The 20,199-nt window shown below is 39.1% G+C and overlaps 1 protein-coding gene across 4 annotated transcripts in view; it reads left to right on the top strand.

The window, feature by feature from the left end:
• Positions 1-20,199, top strand: part of wdr59 (WD repeat domain 59) — a 48,661-nt gene that overhangs the window by 113 nt on the left and 28,349 nt on the right. The window contains exons 2-10 of one of the 4 annotated variants that reach the window (XM_034529582.1): positions 208-332; positions 948-997; positions 3,560-3,695; positions 3,768-3,853; positions 3,957-4,037; positions 4,628-4,665; positions 5,009-5,097; positions 5,579-5,695; positions 6,640-6,717. In XM_034529582.1, coding sequence (XP_034385473.1) covers positions 279-332; positions 948-997; positions 3,560-3,695; positions 3,768-3,853; positions 3,957-4,037; positions 4,628-4,665; positions 5,009-5,097; positions 5,579-5,695; positions 6,640-6,717 — 729 coding nt within the window. In that variant the 5' untranslated portion in view covers positions 208-278. Of the gene's footprint in view, positions 1-23; positions 333-947; positions 998-3,559; positions 3,696-3,767; positions 3,854-3,956; positions 4,038-4,627; positions 4,666-5,008; positions 5,098-5,578; positions 5,696-6,639; positions 6,718-20,199 lie in introns of those variants that run through there. The other 3 variants (XM_034529583.1, XM_034529580.1, XR_004609254.1) reach the window with 3 other exon arrangements.

Below are 20,199 nucleotides of genomic sequence, written 5' to 3'. Positions count from 1 at the left end.
TGTGTAAAGATCTTATTTGAAAGGACTTGTTGTGGTCGCTCCTTCTACAATTAGAAATATGTATTAAATTAAATGTGTCTATAATTAAAAGTGTATTAAATTAAATAATAATACTAAATACATAACTAAAAATATATATTTTTTAATGATTCATTTTACGTTTCGGGGATCCTTAGAATGAAGGCATTTGACCGCTTCCCCCCACAGGGCTCGTGAATTCGGTGTCACGTTTCCTCAGGATCACGTGACGTTCTGTTGACAGTGGAGGACGGGGGAAGATGGCGGCCCGCTGGAGCAGCGAGAATGTGGTGGTTGAGTTTCGGGATGCCCAGGTAAAGATGAACGCTCCGTCGTGAGTGAAGTACACGCGGAAGAGAGTTCACGCTTTGATCTGAGCATCGATCAGCCGTGGTGGTCGATTTAATGTCCAGAAAGGAATAATCGGTCAAGTTATTAAAGGAGCATCACATGTGATCTGGAGGTCAATAGATGATAATCAATTAACTACATCAATTCAATTCAGTTTATTTAGTAAAGCCCAAAATCACAACCTCCCCTCAGAGGGCTTTACAATCTGTACACATAAGACATATCTGACCTTTGACCTCACATCGGATCAGGAAAAACTCCCAGAAAACCCTTTCATCGAGTTCATCGTGTAGTTATGAATGGATTACAGGAAAGTAGTGTAGTATCAAATCCTTCCTTTAAATAGTTGCTGCCATAAACATATACATATATGACACTGTTGTTGTTTTAAAAGTGTAATTATGTTCTGTATTCTAAATGCTTGGGGATATTTAGTATTGTATATTTACAGTTTTACAGTAGTAATAGTACTGTTACTGTAACATTGTATTTGTACTGTGTCGCAAAGTTGTTTTCAGACCAACCTTCTTTCTCACTTTTATTGATCTTTTCTTTCATCTCTTCTTTTTGGTTTTCAGGCCACCGCCATGTCAGTGGATTGCCTGGGCTCACACGCTGTTCTGTCTGGGTAAGTTGAGTTCACCTGAACACAACACAGAGTTTAGAGTTTGTCCTGTAGACTGAAGAAACAAACAGAGACACATGGAGCTGTGTTCACTGTCACTCTGTAAACATTGTAACATTATGGAGCTGTGTTCACTGTCACTCTGTAAACATTGTAACTTTATGGAGCTGTGTTCACTGTCACTCTGTAAACATTGTAACATTATGGAGCTGTGTTCACTGTCACTCTGTAAACATTGTAACTTTATGGAGCTGTGTTCCCTGTCACTCTGTAAACATTGTAACTTCATCGAGCTGTGTTCACTGTCACTCTGTAAACATTGTAACATTATGGAGCTGTGTTCACTGTCACTCTGTAAACATTGTAACTTCATCGAGCTGTGTTCACTGTCACTCTGTAAACATTGTAACTTCATCGAGCTGTGTTCACTGTCACTCTGTAAACATTGTAACATTATGGAGCTGTGTTCACTGTCACTCTGTAAACATTGTAACTTCATCGAGCTGTGTTCACTGTCACTCTGTAAACATTGTAACTTTATGGAGCTGTGTTCACTGTCACTCTGTAAACATTGTAACATTATGGAGCTGTGTTCACTGTCACTCTGTAAACATTGTAACTTTATGGAGCTGTGTTCCCTGTCACTCTGTAAACATTGTAACTTCATCGAGCTGTGTTCACTGTCACTCTGTAAACATTGTAACTTCATCGAGCTGTGTTCACTGTCACTCTGTAAACATTGTAACTTCATCGAGCTGTGTTCACTGTCGCTCTGTAAACATTGTAACTTTATGGAGCTGTGTTCCCTGTCACTCTGTAAACATTGTAACTTCATCGAGCTGTGTTCACTGTCACTCTGTAAACATTGTAACTTCATCGAGCTGTGTTCACTGTCACTCTGTAAACATTGTAACATTATGGAGCTGTGTTCACTGTCACTCTGTAAACATTGTAACATTATGGAGCTGTGTTCCCTGTCACTCTGTAAACATTGTAACATTATGGAGCTGTGTTCCCTGTCACTCTGTAAACATTGTAACATTATGGAGCTGTGTTCACTGTCACCCTGTAAACATTGTAACATTATGGAGCTGTGTTCACTGTCACTCTGTAAACATTGTAACTTCATCGAGCTGTGTTCACTGTCACTCTGCAAACATTGTAACATTATGGAGCTGTGTTCACTGTCACTCTGTAAACATTGTAACTTCATCGAGCTGTGTTCACTGTCACTCTGTAAACATTGTAACATTATGGAGCTGTGTTCACTGTCACTCTGTAAACATTGTAACATTATGGAGCTGTGTTCACTGTCACTCTGTAAACATTGTAACATTATGGAGCTGTGTTCACTGTCACTCTGTAAACATTGTAACATTATGGAGCTGTGTTCACTGTCACTCTGTAAACATTGTAACTTCATCGAGCTGTGTTCACTGTCACTCTGTAAACATTGTAACATTATGGAGCTGTGTTCACTGTCGCTCTGTAAACATTGTAACTTCATCGAGCTGTGTTCACTGTCACTCTGTAAACATTGTAACATTATGGAGCTGTGTTCACTGTCACTCTGTAAACATTGTAACATTATGGAGCTGTGTTCACTGTCACTCTGTAAACATTGTAACATTATGGAGCTGTGTTCACTGTCACTCTGTAAACATTGTAACTTCATGGAGCTGTGTTCACTGTCACTCTGTAAACATTGTAACTTTATGGAGCTGTGTTCACTGTCACTCTGTAAACATTGTAACTTTATGGAGCTGTGTTCACTGTCACTCTGTAAACATTGTAACTTTATGGAGCTGTGTTCACTGTCACTCTGTAAACATTGTAACTTTATGGAGCTGTGTTCACTGTCACTCTGTAAACATTGTAACTTTATGGAGCTGTGTTCACTGTCACTCTGTAAACATTGTAACATTATGGAGCTGTGTTCACTGTCACTCTGTAAACATTGTAACTTTATGGAGCTGTGTTCACTGTCACTCTGTAAACATTGTAACATTATGGAGCTGTGTTCACTGTCACTCTGTAAACATTGTAACATTATGGAGCTGTGTTCACTGTCACTCTGTAAACATTGTAACTTTATGGAGCTGTGTTCACTGTCACTCTGTAAACATTGTAACTTCATCGAGCTGTGTTCACTGTCGCTCTGTAAACATTGTAACTTTATGGAGCTGTGTTCACTGTCACTCTGTAAACATTGTAACTTTATGGAGCTGTGTTCACTGTCACTCTGTAAACATTGTAACTTTATGGAGCTGTGTTCACTGTCACTCTGTAAACATTGTAACTTTATGGAGCTGTGTTCACTGTCACTCTGTAAACATTGTAACTTCATCGAGCTGTGTTCACTGTCGCTCTGTAAACATTGTAACTTTATGGAGCTGTGTTCACTGTCACTCTGTAAACATTGTAACTTCATGGAGCTGTGTTCACTGTCACTCGGGTGAAGTAGGGTAGAAGACCCTCAGGCCAGATATAAACTTGCATTTGACAAAGAATCTTTCCGATTCACTCAATGTTCACAAACGTGTCTTCTTCATCCACGTTGTCCAGGAGGCGTTTCCTGTACATGGTGAACCTGGAGGCTCCCTCTGAACCGCCGCGCAAGATTGGGCGCCAGAGTAAGTGGGACGTGGGGACGGTCCAATGGAACCCTCACCGATCAGAGTCCCACGTCTTCGCTGCCTCGGTGAGTTCTGCCGTTCACCACAAAGGAAACGGGCTCCTGAAGTACATATGATAACCGTTTGTGTGTCTTCAGAGTAACCAGCGTGTGGATCTTTACTCGTGGAGGGACGGCTGTGGAGAAGTTCACAGCTCTCTGCAGGGACACACCCGGGTCATCAGGTAACTATAGGGTTAAATCAAACACACCTCTGTCTGGACACGGTGATGTGTTCAAGGACTCTCTGCGGTGTCATCACTGACTGTGGTGTGTTCATGTACTCAGTGATCTGGACTGGTCCTGGTTCGAACCAGAGTTCCTGGTCACCAGCTCAGTGGACACCTACATCTACATCTGGGACATCAGGTGAGAGGAAGCAATGACACCATATATCTTGTGTGTGTGTATCTATATAGTGTATATATATACATATATATATACTATATCTATATAGATATAGATATATATCTATTGATATATATATATATATATATATCTATATAGTGTATATATAGAGATATATATATATATATATATATACACTATATATATCTATATAGTATAGATATATATATATATATATAGATATATAGTGTGTATATATATAGATATATCTATATAGTGTGTATATATATATATATATATATATATATATATATATATATATATATATAGTATAGATATATATATTTATATTTAGAGATATATATATATATATATAGATATATCTATATAATATATATATATATATATAGATATATCTCTATATATCTATATCTCTCTCTATATATATATATATATATATATATATGTGTGTGTACATATATATATATATACTATATAGATATAGATATTTATACTGTATATATATATATATATAAAGCTAATGGTTCGACGTTACCTCGTTGTCTCATGTTCTACAGTAACGAGTAACATTTCCTTTGTTGACTCCACAGAGACACTCGGAAACCCACCGTGGCTCTTTCTGCTGTTGGTGAGTCTTCTTCCTCTTCCTCTTCCTCATCCTCTTCCTCTTCTTCTTCTTCCTCTTCCTCTTCTTCCTCTTCTTCTTCCTCTTCCTCTTCCTCTTCTTCCTCTTCTTCTTCCTCTTCCTCTTCCTCTTCTTCCTCATCCTCTTCTTCTTCCTCTTCCTCTTCCTCTTCTTCTTCCTCTTCGAACTTGCTCAATGAGGACAGGGACTGAGCACATTAGAAGGTCTCCTTGTTCTGAAGCTCTCGTTGGGTTTGAATACTTCCTGTTGTTAAAGATGCAAAGACTCAGGAGAGAATAACGTATTAAACCTGTTGGTCTTCTTCTTTACGTCCCGTCTCCTCCAGCCGGAGCATCTCAGGTGAAGTGGAACAGGAAGAACCAGTATCTGCTGGCGTCCAGTCACGATGGAGACGTTCGGATCTGGGACAAGAGAGTGAGTTCTGATCTGATCTCAGCGTGAGCTGCTGGAGGATCTGAAGGATTTGGAGGATCTGGATGATCTGGAGGATCAGAAGGATCAGAAGGATCTGGAGGTTCTGAAGGATCTGGAGGATGTGGATGATCTGGAGGATCTGGAAGATCAGAAGGATCGGAAGGATCTGGAGGATCGGAAGTATCTGGAGGATCTGAAGGATTTGGAGGATCTGGAGGATCTGGAGGTTCTGAAGGATCTGGAGGATGTGGAGGATCTGGAGGATCTGAAGGATCTGGAGGATCTGAAGGATTTGGAGGATCTGGATGATCTGGAGGATCAGAAGGATTGGAAGGATCTGGAGGATCTGAAGGATTTGGAGGATCTGGAGGTTCTGAAGGATCTGGAGGATGTGGAGGATCCGGAGGATCTGAAGGATCTGGATGATCTGGAGGATCTGAATAACTCATGGGGTCACCGTTTGTGTCCTCCTCTCTAACAGAAACCCAACACGGCGTCCGAGTACGTGGCAGCTCACCTGTCCAAGATCCACGGCCTTGACTGGCATCCGGATAACGAGTTCATCTTCTCCACGTCCAGCCAGGACAACTCTGTGAGGGTGAGGAAAACAAACGCACTGGTTAGATTAAAGAGGAGAAACCTTTTCTAATGATCTTCACCAGCTGGACATCAGTTTTCTAAGAAGAGACTTCTGTTTTCTTTATCTCTACATCTCTGAATCTCAGCATCTCTGAATCTCAGCATCTCTGCATCTCTACATATCTGAATATCTGTATCTCTACATTTCTGCATCTCTGCATCTCTACATATCTGAATCTCTACATCTCTGAATCTCCGCATCTCTGAATCTCTGCAGCTCTTCATATCTGAATCTCTACATATCTGAATCTCTGTATCTCTACATATCTGAATCTCTGCATCTCTACATATCTGAATCTCTGCATCTCTACATATCTGAATCTCTGCATCTCTACATATCTGAATCTCTGCATCTCTACATATCTGAATCTCTGCATCTCTACATATCTGAATCTCTGCATCTCTACATATCTGAATCTCTGCATCTCTACATATCTGAATCTCTACATATCTGAATCTCTGTATCTCTTCATATCTGAATCTCTGCATCTCTACATATCTGAATCTCTGCATCTCTTCATATCTGAATCTCTGCATCTCTACATCTCTGAATCTCTACATATCTGAATCTCTGTATCTCTACATTTCTGCATCTTTGCATCTCTACATATCTGCATCTCTACATATCTGAATCTCTACATCTCTGCATCTCTGCATCTCCGCATCTCTGAATCTCTGCAGCTCTTCATATCTGAATCTCTGCATCTCTACATATCTGAATCTCTGCAGCTCTTCATATCTGAATCTCTGCATCTCTACATATCTGAATCTCTGCAGCTCTTCATATCTGAATCTCTGCATCTCTACATATCTGAATCTCTGCATCTCTACGAATCTGAATCTCTACATCTCTGCGTCTCTGAATCTCTACATCTCTGAATCTCTCTCCTGCACTGTGTTTAGTTTTGGGATTTCCGACAGCCCAGGAAGTACCTGAACATCCTGTCCTGTCAGGTTCCAGTGTGGAAGGCCCGATACACGGTGAGTCTCAAACGCATCATCGAACAACCTTAAACATTACTGCAACATGAGTTCACCGATGAAGACGAGTTCACTGCCGACAGACAGAATCCTGATGATTATTGATCAGTAAATATTGATTGAAGAGGTTTAATCTTTCATCAGCTGGTGTTCTAACAGACAACCTTCTGTTTCTATAATGAAGTTGGAAGTAGAGCTTTGATGAAATTAACTCCAGCTTGTTCAAGGATGCTTTTATTGTGAAACTCTGAAACAGGAAGTATTTCCTGTTTAAATCTAAGCGTCCAGCTGATTCCTTCTCTTCTTCTTCAACTGATGTTCAGAGGATCTTTAGTGAGAAACTTTACGAAAGTAAGTGTCGACAGATAGAGATTCAATTCAATTCAGTTTATTTGTATAGCCCAAAATCACAACTTACAACCTCCCCTCAGAGGGCTTTACCATCTGTACACATACGACATCCCTGACCTTTGACCTCACATCGGATCAGGAAAAACTCCCCAAAAAGGTTGCTGGATCTGTGAGTGTTTCCTAGTGCTTTTAGCCTCTTAACGTTCCACTTTAGAACTGTGCGCTGCAGATCGTACCGTTCACTGTCTAGTTATAGTTAGGCACTAGTGCCATATGGTCCTGGAAACTTACGATTCTTGTGATTCTAACTATCCACTCCATTTCAAGATCGGACCACCACAGCAGCTACAGGCAACGTTTTTGTCAGACAACAACAAACAAACAAACGATTTTAAAATCAAACCGACTCACCGATGAAGCCTCGTTTTGAGTCACACATCATAACAATCCAATAAAAACGGTCTTGTTACGTCGTAAAAAGGTCCAGACGATCCAATCCAGTAAAATATTTTGTCCAAAACACGTGATTACATCCATAAATATCCACAAACTGGTGTTGCATCATTTCAAATCAGCCGGCAGATATGACAAAATATTTCAGAAGATTCTCTGTAAAAGCTGTTCTCTCAGACTGTCCGTTGAACTCTAACCTTTCGAATGACAGCAAACTTGAGCCAATAGGAGCAACATGTCGTCTTCACAGCCCACATTACCCAGAGTCAGCGTAGAAGGAGAGGGCCGACCCTCTTCTTTCGTATATTGTGCGCGCCCAGTGAGATTTGTCAAATGATGCTGGATTCGAACAGCCACTGAAAAGACGAAAACAAGGATGTCCCGGTCGGGATGCCAGGTCTGAGGAAAAACCTGTAATTTCACTGCGAAATGATAACCTTTGGATGTTGGTTCATTGTGCCCACAATTTGGTTTCAATTAGGGGACAAAACACTATAAAGTGTTTATGCTTCAGTTCCTTTGTGTCAGCAATAGTGAATGTGTATATGATACCTCTGTTTCACCTTTCATTAGGGCCTAAAATGGAGTCTCCAAATGGCCTTTATTGGAAAACGCCTAAACATACACTTAGTAAAACATCTGTCAAATCTTCATTTTCTGTGAAATCATAATCTACTTTTGACTTGGACTAGGTAAGGCTTTATGCTATGCTCCCATTGTGTTTTCCAGCCCATAAGTCCCAGCTATAATCATCTGCAGGCATCTATTTCACAAAAATATTCAGGCGGAAATAGAAATACTTTTAGCTTTCAATTTACTTTGGGTGTGCCTGGATAGCTGTTTTACCTGAATTTTACAGGAACGCTAAGAGGTTAGAATGATTTCATAGTGCTTTCTGAGTGCTTTCAGAGTGCTTTATAGTGCTTTCAGAGTGCTTTCATAATGCTTTATAGTGCTTTCATTGTGCTTTTAGAGTGCTTTCTGAGTACTTTTACAGTACATTCATAATGCTTTCACAGTGCTTTCATAGTGCTTTCATAGTGATTTCAGAGTGCTTTCATAGTGATTTCAGAGTGCTTTCAGAGTGCTTTCATAGTGCTTTCATAATGCTTTCAGAGTGATTTCAGAGTGCTTTCAGAGTGATTTCATAATGCTTTCAGAGTGCTTTCATAGTGCTTTAGAGTGCTTTCATAGTGCTTTCATAGTGATTTCAGAGTGCTTTCAGAGTGCTTTCATAGTGCTTTCATAATGCTTTCAGAGTGATTTCAGAGTGATTTCAGAGTGCTTTCATAGTGATTTCAGAGTGCTTTCAGAGTGCTTTCATAGTGCTTTCATAATGCTTTCAGAGTGCTTTCAGAGTGCTTTCATAGTGCTTTAGAGTGCTTTCATAGTGATTTCAGAGTGCTTTCAGAGTGCTTTCATAGTGCTTTCATAATGCTTTCAGAGTGCTTTCAGAGTGCTTTCAGAGTGCTTTCAGAGTGATTTCATAATGCTTTCAGAGTGCTTTCATAGTGCTTTAGAGTGCTTTCATAGTGATTTCAGAGTGCTTTCATAATGCTTTCAGAGTGCTTTAGAGTGCTTTCAGAGTGCTTTCTGAGTGATTTCATAATGCTTTCAGAGTGCTTTATAGTGCTTTCAGAGTGCTTTCATAATGCTTTATAGTGCTTTCATTGTGCTTTTAGAGTGCTTTCTGAGTACTTTTACAGTACATTCATAATGCTTTCACAGTGCTTTTAGAGTGCTTTCAGAGTGCTTTCATAGTGCTTTCATAGTGATTTCAGAGTGATTTCAGAGTGCTTTCAGAGTGATTTCATAATGCTTTCAGAGTGCTTTCATAGTGCTTTAGAGTGCTTTCATAGTGCTTTCATAGTGATTTCAGAGTGCTTTCAGAGTGCTTTCATAGTGCTTTCATAATGCTTTCAGAGTGATTTCAGAGTGCTTTCAGAGTGATTTCATAATGCTTTCAGAGTGCTTTCATAGTGCTTTAGAGTGCTTTCATAGTGCTTTCATAGTGATTTCAGAGTGCTTTCAGAGTGCTTTCATAGTGCTTTCATAATGCTTTCAGAGTGATTTCAGAGTGATTTCAGAGTGCTTTCATAGTGATTTCAGAGTGCTTTCAGAGTGCTTTCATAGTGCTTTCATAATGCTTTCAGAGTGCTTTCAGAGTGCTTTCATAGTGCTTTAGAGTGCTTTCATAGTGATTTCAGAGTGCTTTCAGAGTGCTTTCATAGTGCTTTCATAATGCTTTCAGAGTGCTTTCAGAGTGCTTTCAGAGTGCTTTCAGAGTGATTTCATAATGCTTTCAGAGTGCTTTCATAGTGCTTTAGAGTGCTTTCATAGTGATTTCAGAGTGCTTTCATAATGCTTTCAGAGTGATTTCAGAGTGCTTTAGAGTGCTTTCAGAGTGCTTTCTGAGTGATTTCATAATGCTTTCATAGTGCTTTCATAGTGCTTTCAGAGTGCTTTATAGTGCTTTCAGAGTGCTTTCATAATGCTTTATAGTGCTTTCATTGTGCTTTTAGAGTGCTTTCTGAGTACTTTTACAGTACATTCATAATGCTTTCACAGTGCTTTTAGAGTGCTTTCAGAGTGCTTTCATAGTGCTTTCATAGTGATTTCAGAGTGATTTCAGAGTGCTTTCAGAGTGATTTCATAATGCTTTCAGAGTGCTTTCATAGTGCTTTAGAGTGCTTTCATAGTGCTTTCATAGTGCTTTCAGAGTGCTTTCAGAGTGCTTTCATAGTGCTTTCATAATGCTTTCAGAGTGATTTCAGAGTGCTTTCAGAGTGATTTCATAATGCTTTCAGAGTGCTTTCATAGTGCTTTAGAGTGCTTTCATAGTGCTTTCATAGTGCTTTCAGAGTGCTTTCAGAGTGCTTTCATAGTGCTTTCATAATGCTTTCAGAGTGATTTCAGAGTGATTTCAGAGTGCTTTCAGAGTGCTTTCATAGTGATTTCATAGTGATTTCAGAGTGCTTTCAGAGTGCTTTCATAGTGCTTTCATAATGCTTTCAGACTGATTTCAGAGTGCTTTCATAGTGCTTTCATAGTGCTTTCATAATGCTTTCAGACTGATTTCAGAGTGCTTTCATAGTGCTTTCATAGTGATTTCAGAGTGCTTTCAGAGTGCTTTCATAGTGCTTTCATAATGCTTTCAGAGTGCTTTCAGAGTGATTTCATAATGCTTTCAGAGTGCTTTCATAGTGCTTTAGAGTGCTTTCATAGTGATTTCAGAGTGCTTTCATAATGCTTTCAGAGTGATTTCAGAGTGCTTTAGAGTGCTTTCAGAGTGCTTTCTGAGTGATTTCATAATGCTTTCATAGTGCTTTCAGAGTGCTTTCAGAGTGCTTTCAGAGTGCTTTCAGAGTGAATTCAGAGTGCTTTCTGAGTGATTTCATAATGCTTTCAGAGTGCTTTCATAGTGCTTTCAGAGTGCTTTCAGAGTGCTTTCATAGTGATTTCAGAGTGATTTCAGAGTGCTTTCAGAGTGATTTCATAATGCTTTCAGAGTGCTTTCAGAGTGCTTTCTGAGTGATTTCATAGTGCTTTCAGAGTGATTTCATAGTGCTTTCAGAGTGCTTTCTGAGTGATTTCATAGTGCTTTCAGAGTGATTTCATAGTGCTTTTAGAGTGCTTTCAGAGTGCTTTCATAGTGCTTTCAGAGTGCTTTCATAGTGCTTTCAGAGTGATTTCATAATGCTTTCATAATGCTTTCAGAGTGCTTTCATAGTGCTTTCAGAGTGCTTTCAGAGTGCTTTCAGAGTGATTTCATAGTGCTTTCATAGTGCTTTCAGAGTGCTTTCAGAGTGATTTCAGAGTGCTTTCATAGTGCTTTCAGAGTGCTTTCAGAGTGATTTCAGAGTGCTTTCATAGTACTTTCATAGTGCTTTCAGAGTGCTTTCAGAGTGCTTTCTGAGTGATTTCATAATGCTTTCATAGTGCTTTCAGAGTGATTTCATAGTGCTTTCAGAGTGCTTTCATAGTGCTTTCAGAGTGCTTTCAGAGTGATTTCAGAGTGCTTTCATAGTGCTTTCAGAGTGCTTTCAGAGTGATTTCAGAGTGCTTTCATAGTGCTTTCAGAGTGCTTTCATAGTGCTTTCAGAGTGCTTTCATAGTGCTTTCATAGTGCTTTCAGAGTGCTTTCATAATGCTTTCAGAGTGCTTTCATAGTGATTTCAGAGTGCTTTCATAGTGATTTCAGAGTGCTTTCAGAGTGCTTTCATAATGCTTTCAGAGTGCTTTCAGAGTGCTTTCATAGTGCTTTCAGAGTGCTTTAGAGTGCTTTAGAGTGCTTTAGAGTGCTTTAGAGTGCTTTCAGAGTGAATTCAGAGTGCTTTCTGAGTGCTTTCATAGTACTTTCATAGTGCTTTCAGAGTGATTTCAGAGTGCTTTCATAGTGATTTCAGAGTGCTTTCAGAGTGCTTTCATAGTGCTTTCATAATGCTTTCAGAGTGCTTTCATAGTGCTTTAGAGTGCTTTCATAGTGATTTCAGAGTGCTTTCAGAGTGCTTTCATAGTGCTTTCATAATGCTTTCAGAGTGCTTTCAGAGTGCTTTCAGAGTGCTTTCAGAGTGATTTCATAATGCTTTCAGAGTGCTTTCATAGTGCTTTCATAGTGATTTCAGAGTGCTTTCATAATGCTTTCAGAGTGATTTCAGAGTGCTTTAGAGTGCTTTCAGAGTGCTTTCTGAGTGATTTCATAATGCTTTCATAGTGCTTTCATAGTGCTTTCAGAGTGCTTTATAGTGCTTTCAGAGTGCTTTCATAATGCTTTATAGTGCTTTCATTGTGCTTTTAGAGTGCTTTCTGAGTACTTTTACAGTACATTCATAATGCTTTCACAGTGCTTTTAGAGTGCTTTCAGAGTGCTTTCATAGTGCTTTCATAGTGATTTCAGAGTGATTTCAGAGTGCTTTCAGAGTGATTTCATAATGCTTTCAGAGTGCTTTCATAGTGCTTTAGAGTGCTTTCATAGTGCTTTCATAGTGCTTTCAGAGTGCTTTCAGAGTGCTTTCATAGTGCTTTCATAATGCTTTCAGAGTGATTTCAGAGTGCTTTCAGAGTGATTTCATAATGCTTTCAGAGTGCTTTCATAGTGCTTTAGAGTGCTTTCATAGTGCTTTCATAGTGCTTTCAGAGTGCTTTCAGAGTGCTTTCATAGTGCTTTCATAATGCTTTCAGAGTGATTTCAGAGTGATTTCAGAGTGCTTTCAGAGTGCTTTCATAGTGATTTCATAGTGATTTCAGAGTGCTTTCAGAGTGCTTTCATAGTGCTTTCATAATGCTTTCAGACTGATTTCAGAGTGCTTTCATAGTGCTTTCATAGTGATTTCAGAGTGCTTTCAGAGTGCTTTCATAGTGCTTTCATAATGCTTTCAGAGTGCTTTCAGAGTGATTTCATAATGCTTTCAGAGTGCTTTCATAGTGCTTTAGAGTGCTTTCATAGTGATTTCAGAGTGCTTTCATAATGCTTTCAGAGTGATTTCAGAGTGCTTTAGAGTGCTTTCAGAGTGCTTTCTGAGTGATTTCATAATGCTTTCATAGTGCTTTCAGAGTGCTTTCAGAGTGCTTTCAGAGTGCTTTCAGAGTGAATTCAGAGTGCTTTCTGAGTGATTTCATAATGCTTTCAGAGTGCTTTCATAGTGCTTTCAGAGTGCTTTCAGAGTGCTTTCATAGTGATTTCAGAGTGATTTCAGAGTGCTTTCAGAGTGATTTCATAATGCTTTCAGAGTGCTTTCATAGTGCTTTCAGAGTGATTTCATAGTGCTTTCAGAGTGATTTCATAGTGCTTTCAGAGTGCTTTCTGAGTGATTTCATAGTGCTTTCAGAGTGATTTCATAGTGCTTTTAGAGTGCTTTCAGAGTGCTTTCATAGTGCTTTCAGAGTGCTTTCATAGTGCTTTCAGAGTGATTTCATAATGCTTTCATAATGCTTTCAGAGTGCTTTCATAGTGCTTTCAGAGTGCTTTCAGAGTGCTTTCAGAGTGATTTCATAGTGCTTTCATAGTGCTTTCAGAGTGCTTTCAGAGTGATTTCAGAGTGCTTTCATAGTGCTTTCAGAGTGCTTTCAGAGTGATTTCAGAGTGCTTTCATAGTACTTTCATAGTGCTTTCAGAGTGCTTTCAGAGTGCTTTCTGAGTGATTTCATAATGCTTTCATAGTGCTTTCAGAGTGATTTCATAGTGCTTTCAGAGTGCTTTCATAGTGCTTTCAGAGTGCTTTCAGAGTGATTTCAGAGTGCTTTCATAGTGCTTTCAGAGTGCTTTCAGAGTGATTTCAGAGTGCTTTCATAGTGCTTTCAGAGTGCTTTCATAGTGCTTTCAGAGTGCTTTCATAGTGCTTTCATAGTGCTTTCAGAGTGCTTTCATAATGCTTTCAGAGTGCTTTCATAGTGATTTCAGAGTGCTTTCATAGTGATTTCAGAGTGCTTTCAGAGTGCTTTCATAATGCTTTCAGAGTGCTTTCAGAGTGCTTTCATAGTGCTTTCATAATGCTTTCATAGTGCTTTCAGAGTGCTTTCATAGTGCTTTCAGAGTGCTTTCAGAGTGCTTTAGAGTGCTTTAGAGTGCTTTAGAGTGCTTTAGAGTGCTTTCAGAGTGAATTCAGAGTGCTTTCTGAGTGCTTTCATAGTACTTTCATAGTGCTTTCAGAGTGATTTCAGAGTGCTTTCATAGTACTTTTATAGTGATTTCAGAGTGCTTTCATAGTGCTTTCAGAGTGCTTTCAGAGTGCTTTCAGAGTGCTTTCATAGTGATTTCAGAGTGATTTCAGAGTGCTTTCAGAGTGATTTCATAGTGCTTTCAGAGTGCTTTCAGAGTGCTTTCTGAGTGATTTCATAGTGCTTTCAGAGTGATTTCATAGTGCTTTTAGAGTGCTTTCAGAGTGCTTTCATAGTGCTTTCAGAGTGCTTTCATAGTGCTTTCAGAGGGCTTTCAGAGTGCTTTCATAATGCTTTCAGAGTGCTTTCAGAGTGATTTCATAGTGCTTTCAGAGTGATTTCATAGTGCTTTCAGAGTGCTTTCAGAGTGCTTTCTGAGTGATTTCATAGTGCTTTCAGAGTGATTTCATAGTGCTTTCAGAGTGCTTTCAGAGTGCTTTCATAGTGCTTTCAGAGTGCTTTCATAGTGCTTTCAGAGTGATTTCATAATGCTTTCATAATGCTTTCAGAGTGATTTCAGAGTGAATTCAGAGTGCTTTCTGAGTGATTTCATAATGCTTTCATAGTGCTTTCAGAGTGATTTCATAGTGCTTTCAGAGTGCTTTCATAGTGCTTTCATAGTACTTTCATAGTGCTTTCATAGTGCTTTCAGAGTGCTTTCAGAGTGATTTCAGAGTGCTTTCATAGTACTTTCATAGTGCTTTCATAGTGATTTCAGAGTGCTTTCAGAGTGCTTTCATAGTGCTTTCATAATGCTTTCAGACTGATTTCAGAGTGCTTTCATAGTGCTTTCATAGTGATTTCAGAGTGCTTTCAGAGTGCTTTCATAGTGCTTTCAGAATGCTTTCAGAGTGCTTTCAGAGTGCTTTCAGAGTGATTTCATAATGCTTTCAGAGTGCTTTCATAGTGCTTTAGAGTGCTTTCATAGTGATTTCAGAGTGCTTTCATAATGCTTTCAGAGTGATTTCAGAGTGCTTTAGAGTGCTTTCAGAGTGCTTTCTGAGTGATTTCATAATGCTTTCATAGTGCTTTCATAGTGCTTTCAGAGTGCTTTCAGAGTGCTTTCAGAGTGCTTTCAGAGTGAATTCAGAGTGCTTTCTGAGTGATTTCATAATGCTTTCAGAGTGCTTTCATAGTGCTTTCAGAGTGCTTTCAGAGTGCTTTCATAGTGCTTTCATAGTGATTTCAGAGTGATTTCAGAGTGCTTTCAGAGTGATTTCATAATGCTTTCAGAGTGCTTTCAGAGTGCTTTCTGAGTGATTTCATAGTGCTTTCAGAGTGATTTCATAGTGCTTTCAGAGTGCTTTCTGAGTGATTTCATAGTGCTTTCAGAGTGATTTCATAGTGCTTTTAGAGTGCTTTCAGAGTGCTTTCATAGTGCTTTCAGAGTGCTTTCATAGTGCTTTCAGAGTGATTTCATAATGCTTTCATAATGCTTTCAGAGTGCTTTCATAGTGCTTTCAGAGTGCTTTCAGAGTGCTTTCAGAGTGATTTCATAGTGCTTTCATAGTGCTTTCAGAGTGCTTTCAGAGTGATTTCAGAGTGCTTTCATAGTGCTTTCAGAGTGCTTTCAGAGTGATTTCAGAGTGCTTTCATAGTACTTTCATAGTGCTTTCAGAGTGCTTTCAGAGTGCTTTCTGAGTGATTTCATAATGCTTTCATAGTGCTTTCAGAGTGATTTCATAGTGCTTTCAGAGTGCTTTCATAGTGCTTTCAGAGTGCTTTCAGAGTGATTTCAGAGTGCTTTCATAGTGCTTTCAGAGTGCTTTCAGAGTGATTTCAGAGTGCTTTCATAGTGCTTTCAGAGTGCTTTCATAGTGATTTCAGAGTGCTTTCAGAGTGCTTTCATAATGCTTTCAGAGTGCTTTCAGAGTGCTTTCATAATGCTTTCAGAGTGCTTTCAGAGTGCTTTCATAATGCTTTCATAGTGCTTTCAGAGTGCTTTCATAGTGCTTTCATAGTGATTTCAGAGTGCTTTCAGAGTGCTTTCATAATGCTTTCAGAGTGCTTTCAGAGTGCTTTCATAGTGCTTTCATAATGCTTTCATAGTGCTTTCAGAGTGCTTTCATAGTGCTTTCAGAGTGCTTTCAGAGTGCTTTCAGAGTGCTTTAGAGTGCTTTAGAGTGCTTTCAGAGTGAATTCAGAGTGCTTTCTGAGTGATTTCATAGTGCTTTCATAGTACTTTCATAGTGCTTTCAGAGTGATTTCAGAGTGCTTTCATAGTACTTTTATAGTGATTTCAGAGTGCTTTCATAGTGCTTTCAGAGTGCTTTCAGAGTGCTTTCAGAGTGCTTTCATAGTGATTTCAGAGTGATTTCAGAGTGCTTTCAGAGTGATTTCATAGTGCTTTCAGAGTGCTTTCAGAGTGCTTTCTGAGTGATTTCATAGTGCTTTCAGAGTGATTTCATAGTGCTTTTAGAGTGCTTTCAGAGTGCTTTCATAGTGCTTTCATAGTGCTTTCAGAGTGCTTTCATAGTGCTTTCAGAGGGCTTTCAGAGTGCTTTCATAATGCTTTCAGAGTGATTTCAGAGTGCTTTCATAGTGCTTTCAGAGTGCTTTCATAGTACTTTCAGAGTGCTTTCAGAGTGCTTTCAGAGTGCTTTCATAGTGATTTCAGAGTGATTTCAGAGTGCTTTCAGAGTGATTTCATAATGCTTTCAGAGTGCTTTCAGAGTGATTTCATAGTGCTTTCAGAGTGATTTCATAGTGCTTTCAGAGTGCTTTCAGAGTGCTTTCTGAGTGATTTCATAGTGCTTTCAGAGTGATTTCATAGTGCTTTCAGAGTGCTTTCAGAGTGCTTTCATAGTGCTTTCAGAGTGCTTTCATAGTGCTTTCAGAGTGATTTCATAATGCTTTCATAATGCTTTCAGAGTGCTTTCATAGTGCTTTCAGAGTGCTTTCAGAGTGATTTCAGAGTGAATTCAGAGTGCTTTCTGAGTGATTTCATAATGCTTTCATAGTGCTTTCAGAGTGATTTCATAGTGCTTTCAGAGTGCTTTCATAGTACTTTCATAGTGCTTTCAGAGTGCTTTCAGAGTGATTTCAGAGTGCTTTCATAGTGCTTTCAGAGTGCTTTCAGAGTGATTTCAGAGTGCTTTCATAGTACTTTCATAGTGCTTTCATAGTGCTTTCAGAGTGCTTTCATAGTGCTTTCAGAGTGCTTTCATAATGCTTTCAGAGTGATTTCAGAGTGCTTTCATAGTGCTTTCAGAGTGCTTTCAGAGTGCTTTCATAGTACTTTCATAGTGCTTTCAGAGTGCTTTCATAGTTCTTTCAGAGTGCTTTCAGAGTGCTTTCATAGTGATTTCAGAGTGATTTCAGAGTGCTTTCAGAGTGATTTCATAATGCTTTCAGAGTTCTTTCAGAGTGCTTTCTGAGTGATTTCATAGTGCTTTCAGAGTGATTTCATAGTGCTTTCATAGTGCTTTCATAATGCTTTCATAGTGCTTTCAGAGTGCTTTCATAGTGCTTTCATAGTGCTTTCAGAGTGCTTTCAGAGTGCTTTAGAGTGCTTTCAGAGTGAATTCAGAGTGCTTTCAGAGTGCTTTTAGAGTGCTTTAGAGTGCTTTAGAGTGCTTTCAGAGTGAATTCAGAGTGCTTTCTGAGTGATTTCATAGTGCTTTCATAGTACTTTCATAGTGCTTTCAGAGTGATTTCAGAGTGCTTTCATAGTGCTTTCAGAGTGATTTCAGAGTGCTTTCATAGTACTTTCATAGTGCTTTCAGAGTGCTTTCATAGTGCTTTTAGAGGGCTTTCAGAGTGCTTTCATAATGCTTTCAGAGTGATTTCAGAGTGCTTTCATAGTGCTTTCAGAGTGCTTTCAGAGTGCTTTCATAGTGATTTCAGAGTGATTTCAGAGTGCTTTCAGAGTGATTTCATAGTGCTTTCAGAGTGCTTTCTGAGTGATTTCATAGTGCTTTCAGAGTGATTTCATAGTGCTTTTAGAGTGCTTTCAGAGTGCTTTCAGAGTGCTTTCATAGTGCTTTCAGAGTGCTTTCATAGTGCTTTCAGAGGGTTTTCAGAGTGCTTTCATAATGCTTTCAGAGTGATTTCAGAGTGCTTTCATAGTGCTTTCAGAGTGCTTTCATAGTACTTTCAGAGTGCTTTCAGAGTGCTTTCATAGTGATTTCAGAGTGATTTCAGAGTGCTTTCAGAGTGATTTCATAATGCTTTCAGAGTGCTTTCAGAGTGCTTTCTGAGTGATTTCATAGTGCTTTCAGAGTGCTTTCATAGTACTTTCAGAGTGCTTTCAGAGTGCTTTCATAGTGATTTCAGAGTGCTTTCAGAGTGCTTTCAGAGTGATTTCATAATGCTTTCAGAGTGCTTTTAGAGTGCTTTCAGAGTGCTTTCTGAGTGATTTCATAATGCTTTCAGAGTGATTTCATAGTGCTTTCAGAGTGCTTTCTGAGTGATTTCATAATGCTTTCAGAGTGCTTTCTGAGTGATTTCATAATGCTTTCAGAGTGCTTTCATAGTGCTTTCAGAGTGATATCAGAGTGCTTTCATAGTGCTTTCATAGTGCTTTCATAATGCTTTCAGAGTGATTTCATAGTGCTTTCAGAGTGCTTTCATAGTGCTTTCAGAGTGATTTCATAATGCTTTCATAGTGCTTTCAGAGTGATTTCATAGTACTTTCATAGTGCTTTCAGAGTGCTTTCAGAGTGCTTTCAGAGTGCTTTCAGAGTGATTTCAGAGTGCTTTCATAGTGCTTTCAGAGTGCTTTCAGAGTGATTTCATAGTGCTTTCAGAGTGCTTTCATAGTGCTTTCAGAGTGATTTCAGAGTGCTTTCATAGTGCTTTCAGAGTGCTTTCATAGTGATTTCATAGTGCTTTCAGAGGGCTTTCAGAGTGATTTCAGAGTGATTTCAGAGTGCTTTCATAGTGCTTTCAGAGTGATTTCAGAGTGCTTTCATAGTGCTTTCAGAGTGCTTTCAGAGTGCTTTCATAGTGCTTTCAGAGGGCTTTCAGAGTGATTTCAGAGTGATTTCAGAGTGCTTTCATAGTGCTTTCAGAGGGCTTTCAGAGGGCTTTCAGAGTGCTTTCATAGTGCTTTCAGAGTGCTTTCATAGTGCTTTCAGAGTGATTTCATAATGCATTCATAGTGCTTTCAGAGTGATTTCAGAGTGCTTTCATAGTGCTTTCAGAGTGCTTTCAGAGTGATTTCATAATGCTTTCATAGTGCTTTCAGAGTGATTTCAGAGTGCTTTCATAGTGCTTTCAGAGTGATTTCATAGTACTTTCATAGTGCTTTCATAGTGCTTTCAGAGTGATTTCATAATGCATTCATAGTGCTTTCAGAGTGATTTCAGAGTGCTTTCTGAGTGATTTCATAATGCTTTCATAGTGCTTTCAGAGTGCTTTCATAGTGCTTTCAGAGTGATTTCAGAGTGATTTCATAATGCTTTCATAATGCTTTCAGAGTGCTTTCATAGTGCTTTCATAGTGCTTTCAGAGTGCTTTCAGAGTGATTTCATAATGCTTTCATAGTGCTTTCAGAGTGCTTTCATAGTGCTTTCAGAGTGCTTTCAGAGTGCTTTCAGAGTGCTTTCAGAGTGCTTTCATAGTGCTTTAGAGTGCTTTCATAGTGCTTTAGAGTGCTTTCATAGTGCTTTAGAGTGCTTTCATAGTGCTTTAGAGTGATTTCATAGTGCTTTCAGAGTGCTTTCAGAGTGCTTTCATAGTGCTTTCAGAGTGCTTTCAGAGTGATTTCAGAGTGCTTTCAGAGTGCTTTCATAGTGCTTTCATAGTGCTTTCAGAGTGCTTTCAGAGTGCTTTCATAGTGCTTTCAGAGTGCTTTCATAGTGCTTTCAGAGGGCTTTCAGAGTGATTTCAGAGTGATTTCAGAGTGCTTTCATAGTGCTTTCAGAGGGCTTTCAGAGTGATTTCATAGTGCTTTCAGAGTGCTTTCAGAGGGCTTTCAGAGTGCTTTCAGAGTGCTTTCATAGTGCTTTCAGAGTGCTTTCATATTGCTTTCAGAGGGCTTTCAGAGTGATTTCATAATGCTTTCATAGTGCTTTCAGA

This window comes from Cyclopterus lumpus, chromosome 3 (assembly GCF_009769545.1).
Source record: "Cyclopterus lumpus isolate fCycLum1 chromosome 3, fCycLum1.pri, whole genome shotgun sequence".
Lineage (NCBI taxonomy): Eukaryota > Metazoa > Chordata > Actinopteri > Perciformes > Cyclopteridae > Cyclopterus > Cyclopterus lumpus.
Note: the sequence above shows the minus strand (reverse complement) of the source record. Positions and strands in the feature narration are given on the sequence as shown.